The sequence below is a fragment of the Crinia signifera genome, chromosome 2 (genome assembly GCF_055691185.1).
Source record: "Crinia signifera chromosome 2, ASM5569118v1, whole genome shotgun sequence".
Classification (NCBI taxonomy): Eukaryota; Metazoa; Chordata; class Amphibia; order Anura; family Myobatrachidae; genus Crinia; species Crinia signifera.
In genome coordinates this window covers 223591773-223603815 of record NC_139218.1, presented here as the reverse complement: position 1 = coordinate 223603815, position 12043 = coordinate 223591773, and the positions used below count along the sequence as shown (strand labels likewise).

Here is a 12043-nt window from a genome sequence, read left to right as displayed (position 1 = left end):
GATGGGTCAGGCGGCACCGGCCGGCGTTCCTCCACCGTCCGCTTCAAAATCGAGGCCCCGGCTTTCTGGATCACCAGGCCGCAACCTGCAGGAGGGCAGGGGGCCCTCCCCGGCTCTGCAACCGGCGCCCAGTCACTCTCCGCTGGCGAGGTGAGTTAGGGCTTTGTTTGCTTGGCGCTCTAGGGCTGGTAATAAGGGGGAAAATGTTCTCTTTAGCGAGTAGAAGACAGAGCCCTCTGGAAGCACGTCTACTCGCTATGGCTGCCAGGCCACGCCCCTTTAATACCGGTTATCTTTAACCGGTAAATGAACTCTGGTGCTTTCCCACTGCAACCTTAAACGTTTTAAAATGGAAAAAAAAAATGGCAATATACCATTTAACAAGTTCGGTGAGAAAGGGGTATAAGTTTACAGACTGCAGAGGGGTTTCCTGCGTGTTTGCATACCAAACCAAAACACTGCGCTGAACTTTATAATATGGGGCCCAAGCTTATAGTTTACTAGTTCCAAGTCCATCAAAATGACAGGGACAATGTAACAGTAATTTCGGCCGCTGCATGCGACCAAACAGTACCTTTTTATAGTTGACCAGCCTATTAAACAACATGGAACAACATGGATGTAATGCTTGGCAATCCCTGGCAGCTGTGACTGCCCAAATGAATCAACACTTCACTTGCCATGTCACACTTGAATTCACTTCAGTTACAGAGCAGCAATACTACATATCTGCAGCCAGTTTAGGCCACTAGAGCAGTGTTTTTCAACCAATGTGCCGTGGCACACTAGTGTGCCTTGAGCTGTTCTCAAGTGTGCCCCCAGATCTAGAGATGCCCAAACCCATTTACAGCCACCACCAGTTCAAATGTTATTTACTGGTCTCTTCTTTTCATCTAAAGGGCCAATGTATTTTATTTTTGTTACCTGTGGGGATCAGTGTGATTGTTTTTAATGTGGGGGCCAATAGGTTTGTTTTTTTTCCTGTGGTGGTCAATGTGTTTTGGCCTGTGGGGATCTTAGGGTGTGCCTTGGCAATTTTAAAGTCCTATTTAGTGTGCCGCAAGTTAAAAAGGTTGAAAATCACTGCACTAGAGGGTGGTTCTGCCTTTAAAACAACAAGAAATTACTCCCTAGTGATGATCTTCTTACCCTCCTCTGCAGTATCATAACTATATACAGTACTTGTCTGTACGTGTGTTTTACTATAGTCGCAAGTGTAACAAGTGCATACTTGCTGTTACTAACTGTTACATAGTAAACCGCACTGGTCAGCTAATGTTTTTAATGGTGGTTCTCAAACTTTGTCCATTTGTTCATGTTTTCCAGCCCAACACAGGGAAGGACTCATGATTGTTGGTAATTTTAACACCATCCTGACCGCTTCACTTGAAGGCGGACAGGATGCGGGATAGCTGCCTACTCTTCCAGGGCTGTGGGGGAATACCCCGCTAGCCTCCTCCAGCTTACGGGAGGGTAGGCAAATATAAATTAGAAGAATTTGGTATGATGACATAAAATTTATGTAACGCTGTTTTCCGCAATCTTGTTAGGTAGTGCCTCCACCCCAAGCAAGGTCGGTGGTACCGCCCACCAATCACTTATATATATATATATATAGTCGTTGACGACTATCGGGGTGAGCTTGGGGAATCACCCGGAATAATGGTCAGTGGGATTTACCATTTAAACAATTTATTTACACATAGGTAGGTAATGCATACAACAGTGTACCTTACACAATACAGTTGAGTAATAACAATATTTTCTATCACTAAAGAACTATTACTCTAACACTCACAATACTCAGAAATATTGAACTGGACCGGGCTTCGGTATGTACCTTACTCCTATTAATATGGCCAGAAGTATACCAATAACTTATATCCTCCGGTACTATATATGCCCGTACACCTTAACATAGATGTTATACGATAACCATGTTTTTTTAGTAACAATCTTAACTATGTTTTTCTTAACACTTCTATACTTTACATGACAAAGCGCCTTATTTCAATTACAGGTGATCACCCTACTACCTCCGGTAGAAAAGTCGGTAATCAAGTCCCTATTATCCCTACAGGTATGAACAAGGGTGAGTATGGTGAAGGTTCCTCAGTGTGGTAATTAATGATCCGACTACAATTGCAGGTCAGATATGTCACTTGCTATGCCATACCCCTAAAGACTTGGATAAGTAGACAATGCCTTAAAGACCATGAATCACTTTTATTCGGTATAGCCCCTATATGGACGCGGTCTAGGAAGAGCGTCCCCTGGCTCGTGGAGAACCGGGTTTAGCTCTGTGGCGTAATTCCACCAAGTCACTTCGACGAAATTCTGTTCCTATAGTAATCCTTGTATTTATATAACTGGCTTTCCCTGTAGCTACTAATAGTATCCAGGTGCTGGTATTAAGGTATCCCCACTGGTGGATGAGAAATTATCGTTATAATAAGCTGTCTCTTCTTAATCTATGTGATGACTGCCTTTAGCGTCGGCTACCCTATGGTCCTGCGATGTGTTCCCTGAACAGCTCAGTATTTCAGTAGTGTCATTACCTAGCTTCCCCAGGCGGTTTCACCGGGTTTCGCTATAGGTATCATCAGCAGTAGCCAACTTTACACCTGACGGGTCAATATCGATGTTCCTTTTCTTGAATGCTGGCAATTCCTCACAATATAAGGATATTAATAAACTGTATCTTCTTGAAGTGTGGATTAGACACAAAGTATTTGTAATCCAAATGTAACTGTTAAAATAATAAAGCTAATAAACTAGACAAATTGTATCCACTCAATAAACTCCTTCTGTGTGAGATCTGTTACTTTGCAGAGTACGTTGGTTTCCCAGTAAAGTAGATGACGGATCAGCCTATAAAGCATATATTCCACTGCATATTATTGACAGAATAAGTTGTATAAGGAGATTTAGTTTTCTATAATGTAACTGGTGGATTGCTCTGTATGTCAAACATTTTCATAAGTGGATAGTACTGACTGCAGTTTATTTGGATGACAGATGATACTAATAAGCACTCTCCAATCTTTATCACTCCTGTAGCTCTGAGGTAACTATTAAGTCCCTAATAGGATGATGTGTAGTTTACTCAATATCCTGGTCAGCTATCCCTCTTTGTGCACACTCAGTGTATAGTCTAAACAGCTGCCTCGCTACTACAGTTTTCCATCCTAAACCAGCTTTCCTCCCTCTTCTTTAATGTTGCTTCCAGGACGGTAAGGCTGGAGGGGTGAATCACTGCCCTTAGGTAAGGTTAAGGGGAACTCTCCTCACTATCTGTACTCAAACGCTGCAGGGTAAACACTGTATATGCTGTGACCAGTGCCATATATATTATTACAGTCTATGAGCACCCCAATGTATATAGTAAATGCTGGTTTTACACACTTCTGCACTTGGCTTTCAACAGATGGCTGTTCCCTATTCTGTGCAGATGCAGCCGTAAGTCACCTGTTATCTTCACTACGCACGGGAGCACACTAGGTCCGTGGCGGTTAATATGAGTTTCTGTGCACAGCCTAATAATAATTAATGTCACACTGAGCTGACCTCTGCTCTGCCAGGCTGACTGACTTTATCTGTGATCCTCCTTCTCAATGACTGTAAATCACTGTAGTACGGGGAGAATGCAAGTGGCTGGTCACCTCTGATCTATACCACAGCTACAAGCTATATTTTATGCAGCCAGCTGGTGTCAGCAAAAACTCCTTGACAAGTTGGTCAGCTTTCTGTCCTAACTCGGGCTTTTCACAATAAAAGCTGTAAGTAAATACTGTGATGAACCAATTAGGTCATTGAATGGGACAGTCTTATTTCTCTCTCTCGTAGCTGCTCTGATCTGATGTATTTTTATGGTTAATCACTCAGTCCTTGATGACCTCCCCTTATATGGCTAGGAGTGGGGGTGTGAGATATGAGGGGTGTTCCCTATGTTGCTCACTAGACAGCCACTCACCACCCCCTCTGTTACTTTACAATTATCGGCTCCGCCTCTGATGCCTCCTCTTTCTGTGACACCTTGATCGGGACCTCCCCGCCCAGAAGCTTTGTACATACGACTGAGCCGGCTGCTGGCAATCATCCAGGACAGGAGAGATACTGTACTGCCCCGCTGTCAGCCACGGGTAAGAATGTCTCTCACTCCCTCAGCTGTGCTGTCCACCCCTGCGATGCTGCACGGCTCTGATATACTTTAAGCCTGAGGTAACAACTGCGTCACTCTGCTCTACCTCTCCCCCTTTTATATCCTCCGTTTGAGCGGGCTCCTCATTCCCTGCCCCTCGCGCACCCCAACTTTATTTAACCCTATATGTGGGCAATAAACGAAAGAATCAATTCCAAGTCTCTCCCCCACATGCAGCAATAATGGTGCAGTCCGCCAAGATCTGCCATAGGGCATAATAATTGGAATTATCCATATGTTACAGTAGGAAGGGATGTTCCCTTATACTCGGTCGCTCCTTTATTAGAGAAACTATTTCTGATATACATATCTGTTTATTGACAAATATATAGTCCTTTTAGATTAGTTGAACCCATTTGGGTTATATTAACCCTTGCTGTATTTCCTCTGTGAGGAAGCTAATACATGTGCAGTCTCTTCCTATATATGCATATATACAGTACTTCTATAAAGTCCAAGGTTATTACTCAATAACTACATTTTTTATATTTATAACACTCTTACACAGTTTTAAAACCCTTTGTACCTTTCCTGTTCACATATACATATATAGATATGAAAGGGTATTACATTTCTCCCCCTGGCGATCAAGTTGGCAAGTTTAAACACAACTTGCAACTTAATCTCCACATACAAATAACCACATTATGAATCATAACATTTTAGAACTTCACCAATTTTGAATATAACCACCAAAATAGGGCCATGAGTATACAATGCTCGGGTGGACCACTCTATTTACGACTGTAGGACACCCTAATTGGTCATAAGTTAACATTCTTGGAGGTCTACGCACCCTGGCTGGTAGAGGAGGTTCACTTGGATAATTATTTACATAACTGTCACTCCCCCAACTCTCTTCTGGAAATACATCGTTCTCGATAACTTCTGGCTCTCTGGTTATGGCCAGAGGAGTTCCTGAATCCGTTATTTGGTTAAAGTCCAATTCCCATGTGGCTGCTGGCTCTGTATTTCCATTTTGGTAGAAATACCCCATTTCTATGTCAAGCTCATCATCTCTGGCATTTTCAGCGAACGGACAATCAGAAGATGTAAGTTTAGTGTCCTTATCAAGAAGTGTTGTCGATTCAAGACTCTCCTTAGTCTCACTGGAGGAAAACACAATGTCCTGAGTAATGGGTAACAAATGTTGGCGATGATAGGTAAGGATTGGTCCGGTATCATTTTCAGGGACAATCTGATACACCGGGAGGTCAGGCAACTTCTTTAACACTACATAGGGGGTGTCTTTCCATCGATTAGCGAGTTTTTGCTTGCGAGGGCAACCCAGCCTCTTGAGAAGTACACGATCTCCGGGTAGTAATACGTGCTCTTTTACCTGTCGGTTATACAGGTTTTGATTCTTTTCATTCTGTTTTCGGGCAGAGTCTTGGGCTAATGAGTACGCCTTATTGAGTTCTTTTCTTAGCTTATCAACGTACTTTGAATGAGAAGTAGCATTGACTGTAGTAGGAGAAGTGCCCAGACTGATATCAATAGGGAGTCTTGCCTCTCGGCCAAACATTAGTAAATAAGGTGAATATCCAGTAGCTTCATTCCTGGTGCAGTTGTATGCATGTACTAGATGACAAATGTACTTGTTCCACTGCGTCTTCTGTTTCGGATCTAATGTACCCAACATATTCAGTAAAGTTCGGTTGAACCTCTCCGGCTGCGGATCTCCTTGGGGGTGATAGGGAGTGGTCCTGGATTTCCTTATCCCACACAGTTCACATAACTCCTTGATGAGGTGACTCTCGAAATCGGGACCCCGATCAGTGTGAATGCGGGCAGGTAACCCATAATGCACAAAAAACTTTTCCCAGAGGGTCTTTGCCACCGTAATTGACCTTTGATCTGGGGTGACAAAGGCTTGAGCATATCGGGTAAAATGGTCAGTTATCACCAGGATGTTACTATCTTTACCATTGGGACTCTCAAATGAAAGGAAATCTACACAGACTAAGTCCATAGGCCCAGAACTTCGGATACTGACTAAATTGGCAGCATGCTGTGGTAAAGTCTTTCTTAGAATGCAGTTTCTACACTTGCGGCAATACTCATCAATGTCCCGATTCATTAAAGGCCAATACACCCTTTCAGCTACTAATTGTTGTGTTTTGTCATATCCCAAATGTCCATGTTGGTCATGCAGGGCACTCAACACCACCTGTCTTAGCTCCGCGGGTAGTACTAACTGGTCTTTGGTACTACCCTTGGGCGGGGTAGTTCTCCGATACAACATTCCTTGTTTTATCACTAAATTTCTTCTTTGACGACACAATATCTTATACCGTACAGTCGCTGGAGAGGTGCAATCTGGCTTGGAAGGATGTTGTATTTGCTGCAACATAGGACCTATCTCAAGGTCATCGGTCTGGGCTTTTCGTAACTGCTCCTGGGACCATTTAGGTAAATGTCTCATTTCTGCTGTTGTAATCCAACAATACATTAACGGTAAAGATCTTCCAGAAGCGCCTAATGCACTAACCCGTTCCGGCATTTGTTGGATACAGTGCACTTGATGACACAGCCCTTGTAGAGCCGGCGCCGGCACTTCTACCCATTCATCATTTTCAATAATATTGCGGGAATGAGGTACTCGCGATAATGCATCGGCATCGGTATTGTTGATCCCAGGCTTATATTTCAAATCAAAGGTGTAGTTGGACAGAGCTGCCAACCATCGATGCCCTGTTGCATCCAGTTTTGCCGTGGAGTTGATGTACGTAAGGGGATTGTTGTCTGTATGCACTGTGAAACGAACTCCGTATAAATAATCATGGAATTTTTCCACTACTGCCCATTTTAGCGCCAGGAATTCCAATTTATGGACCGCATAGTTCTTCTCACTACTGGAAAGACCCCGACTAACATAAGCTATGGGTCGCAGAACCTTCTCTTGCCATTGATAAAGTACCCCTCCTATTCCATCCATGGAGGCATCTACATGAACTTCATAGGGTAATTCTGGATTGGCATATGCTAATACGGGGGAGTGCGTCAACTGATGCTTTAATTGTTGAAACGAGCTGTCACACTCCGCTGTCCAACGTTCGCCAAACTCTTCTTGTGGCTTATAATACTTTCCCAGGTCCTGCCGAGGTGCCCCTACCGGAGGATACCCTTTGGTAAGTTCGGTGAGTGGTCGAGCAATTTGAGAATATTGATGGACAAAGCGCCTGTAGTAACCACTGAATCCCAAGAATGAACGTAACTCTTTCAATGTTGTGGGTTTAGGCCATTCCTTCACGGCCGCGATCTTATCAGGGTCAGTGGATACTCCCTCCCTGCTGACTACATGGCCCAGATATTTGACGGTGGTCTGGCACAGTTTACACTTGTCAATGGACAGCTTCAATCCCTTTTGATGTAATCTTTTCAGTACTTTCATTAATCGACGATTGTGTTCTTCTAAGGTCTTCCCGAACACTATGACATCATCGAGGTATACAAGTACTTCACGATAGCACATATCCCCTATTACTTTTTCCATCGTCCGTTGAAAAGTGGCTGGGGCCCCCTTTATACCTTGTGGCATTTTAAGAAATTCAAAAAATCCGATCGGACAAATAAAGGCTGTCTTGGCACAATCATCCGGATGCATGGGTATTTGATAGTATCCTGACCGTAGGTCAAGCACGGAAAACCATTGGCTCCCCTGAAGGCAGTCCAGCGCTTCTTCTACTTTCGGTACTGTGTACTGATCATCCAGAGTTCTATTATTAAGAGTTCGATAGTCAATACACAGTCTTATATCTCCGTTCTTTTTCCGTGCAACCACAATTGGAGATGCATACGGACTTTGGGATTCAGCTATTACTTGATTTTCAAGGAGAAATTTTAAATGAAGGCGCACATCGTCGAAGTCTGCCGGAGCCAATCTTCTTGACCTTTCACGAAATGGGGTATCATCAGTCATTCGTATTCGGTGTTCCACCCCGGTGGCCGTTCCTAAATCCCAATCGCTTAATGAATATACTGATTCAATTACTTTCATGTCCCGGATGAGTTGTTCACGATCGTCATATGAGATATCGCTGCCATTGAAACATGCCAATATTCGGTGGTTGAAGGCGGAAAGGTCAACCGCATCAGTTCTGGAGGGGACCATATCCTTGGGAGACGCAAAGAAATTGAGAGATTTTGCCTCGTGGTCAGACGAATGTGAGATGATGTTATCTTGGTCTTGGCACCACTTAGACAATGTTTTGAATAAATGTGAATTAGTCCCCACAATTACAGAAACAACATCTTGTCCGGAGGGAGGATCAGGACATACAAGGGCTAAAAAAGGCACGGGGTTTTGATACTCTGCAGTATTGTCCATAAACTGAATGTGAGTGGTCACATATCCCAAGTAGGGGTATTTTTGATGACTCAATCCCCATATCACTAGTCCATCTATAGGGTTCAAAGGTACGTCTGACAAATGATGATTGTACCATCCCTCAAAAATTATTGAGACTTGTGACCCACTGTCCAATAACACTCTACAATACTGTCCATTTATTAGCGCTGGAGCCATTGGGGCGTCCCCAACTAGACCAGGGTGTATTAAATTAGACCACTGGGTGTTCCCCATTGAAGTTACATCTATGAGTGGGGAGTCGATGCGGGGGTCATCGGCGTCCCTTGTACGTTTCCCGACTGTGTAGAATCCCGGGAGTCGGGATTAGTCATTCGTCGGCTATATCTTCCCCGTTGGGGGCATTCGAAACTACGATGGCCCAGTTGACCACAACTATAACAAGTATAGTTTCCTCTATCATCCGATCTTCGGTTATATCCTCTTCCACGATTCATAGGGGCTTCAGTCATCCCAGGCGCAGCTGGAGTCTGAAGGGCTATTATTTGATCTAATTTCTTCGTTTGCTCTTCCATAAGCTTATATAACCGGTCAGAGGCTAAAGGTACTTCAGTAGCTGGAATTACCACCTTGACTCGTTTGAGAGTCTTTTCTCTGTTTTCAATTTGCACTTCTTCCAATTTCACTTCTTTTATTAGCTCACTCAGAGTCGGGGCCTTGTCTTTGGAGATAGTACACCTAAGTCGTTGAGCCACTGGGTTGGATGTCAAAGCTCCCCGCAACACGTACTTCAGTCTTTTCTCATCCATTTCTGCCCCCTGAATTCCTCCTTTGTCTAGTAATTTATACAGAATCTTATTTAGACGATAGATGAAATTAGTAAGAGTCTCATTTGGTTCTTGGTATGTGTGATTAAGTCTAGATAATAAATCTCCTACATCCTCTAACGTTCCGAAGGAGTAGTCTAGGGCATCAAAATAATCTTTGAGTGTAGCATTACTATTACTCCTCCTGGTAGCTTGTATAATGCCCATGGCCGGCCCTCTAAGGCTCTCTACGATGCGTTGTTTTTTTATATGCTCCGGGCATCGCCATTCTTCTGAATGCTGGGTAGCAGTTTCCCTCCATGCCTCATAATTTTCTTCTCCCGTTGGAACTGGTACCAATCCCGAAAATATGCGTAACCGCCTATATCCTCCCTCATAATGCCACCTTTCCATCTGACTGACTACTCGGTCCATAACTCTATCCACCGACGGGTCTTGATCTGGTTCCCGAGTTGCATCAGTATCTAAGTGCGGACTAGTATGGGAGTCCTTGTCCCTTCCTCCATCTCCAGCATGGGTAGCATAACTTTCCAGTTGTATCTCTCTCTGTTCCTCTCCCGCACATTCCGGCCAGATAATCTTCCACCGTTGCGTGGGTGACTGGGAGGTTATAATCTGAGCTGGTATTAACGTAGAATCCAATTTGTTAAGGTTAGTAATCAATACTGCCCACACCTCTCCTTCGCCAACTCTGGATTTTTTATCGACCAATTTGGGTCGACGTACTCCATACAATCTATCAACTTCTTCCAGAATTTCTTCGTCAGACAGGTTGTCAAACTTTCCCACCATAGCAAAACTACAGTCCACAAATAATCCATGGAGCTGCATCCACTCCTGGAGTTCTTGGGAAGTTAGATGTTCCATGTTGGTTCGATGGATCTCAGCAGTGCCTCCAGATGTAACGCTGTTTTCCGCAATCTTGTTAGGTAGTGCCTCCACCCCAAGCAAGGTCGGTGGTACCGCCCACCAATCACTTATATATATATATATATAGTCGTTGACGACTATCGGGGTGAGCTTGGGGAATCACCCGGAATAATGGTCAGTGGGATTTACCATTTAAACAATTTATTTACACATAGGTAGGTAATGCATACAACAGTGTACCTTACACAATACAGTTGAGTAATAACAATATTTTCTATCACTAAAGAACTATTACTCTAACACTCACAATACTCAGAAATATTGAACTGGACCGGGCTTCGGTATGTACCTTACTCCTATTAATATGGCCAGAAGTATACCAATAACTTATATCCTCCGGTACTATATATGCCCGTACACCTTAACATAGATGTTATACGATAACCATGTTTTTTTAGTAACAATCTTAACTATGTTTTTCTTAACACTTCTATACTTTACATGACAAAGCGCCTTATTTCAATTACAGGTGATCACCCTACTACCTCCGGTAGAAAAGTCGGTAATCAAGTCCCTATTATCCCTACAGGTATGAACAAGGGTGAGTATGGTGAAGGTTCCTCAGTGTGGTAATTAATGATCCGACTACAATTGCAGGTCAGATATGTCACTTGCTATGCCATACCCCTAAAGACTTGGATAAGTAGACAATGCCTTAAAGACCATGAATCACTTTTATTCGGTATAGCCCCTATATGGACGCGGTCTAGGAAGAGCGTCCCCTGGCTCGTGGAGAACCGGGTTTAGCTCTGTGGCGTAATTCCACCAAGTCACTTCGACGAAATTCTGTTCCTATAGTAATCCTTGTATTTATATAACTGGCTTTCCCTGTAGCTACTAATAGTATCCAGGTGCTGGTATTAAGGTATCCCCACTGGTGGATGAGAAATTATCGTTATAATAAGCTGTCTCTTCTTAATCTATGTGATGACTGCCTTTAGCGTCGGCTACCCTATGGTCCTGCGATGTGTTCCCTGAACAGCTCAGTATTTCAGTAGTGTCATTACCTAGCTTCCCCAGGCGGTTTCACCGGGTTTCGCTATAGGTATCATCAGCAGTAGCCAACTTTACACCTGACGGGTCAATATCGATGTTCCTTTTCTTGAATGCTGGCAATTCCTCACAATATAAGGATATTAATAAACTGTATCTTCTTGAAGTGTGGATTAGACACAAAGTATTTGTAATCCAAATGTAACTGTTAAAATAATAAAGCTAATAAACTAGACAAATTGTATCCACTCAATAAACTCCTTCTGTGTGAGATCTGTTACTTTGCAGAGTACGTTGGTTTCCCAGTAAAGTAGATGACGGATCAGCCTATAAAGCATATATTCCACTGCATATTATTGACAGAATAAGTTGTATAAGGAGATTTAGTTTTCTATAATGTAACTGGTGGATTGCTCTGTATGTCAAACATTTTCATAAGTGGATAGTACTGACTGCAGTTTATTTGGATGACAGATGATACTAATAAGCACTCTCCAATCTTTATCACTCCTGTAGCTCTGAGGTAACTATTAAGTCCCTAATAGGATGATGTGTAGTTTACTCAATATCCTGGTCAGCTATCCCTCTTTGTGCACACTCAGTGTATAGTCTAAACAGCTGCCTCGCTACTACAGTTTTCCATCCTAAACCAGCTTTCCTCCCTCTTCTTTAATGTTGCTTCCAGGACGGTAAGGCTGGAGGGGTGAATCACTGCCCTTAGGTAAGGTTAAGGGGAACTCTCCTCACTATCTGTACTCAAACGCTGCAGGGTAAACACTGTAT

The 12043-nt window shown here is 43.3% G+C and overlaps 1 protein-coding gene across 1 annotated transcript; it reads right to left on the bottom strand.

Annotated features, from left to right (window-relative positions):
* Positions 1 to 8797: 8797 nt before the first annotated feature.
* LOC146058492 (paraneoplastic antigen Ma2-like) lies at positions 8798 to 10204 on the bottom strand. Its single transcript, XM_083170781.1, has one exon. It carries the CDS (start codon positions 10202 to 10204, stop codon positions 8798 to 8800), a length of 1407 nt encoding a protein of 468 aa, XP_083026907.1.
* Positions 10205 to 12043: the final 1839 nt, after the last annotated feature.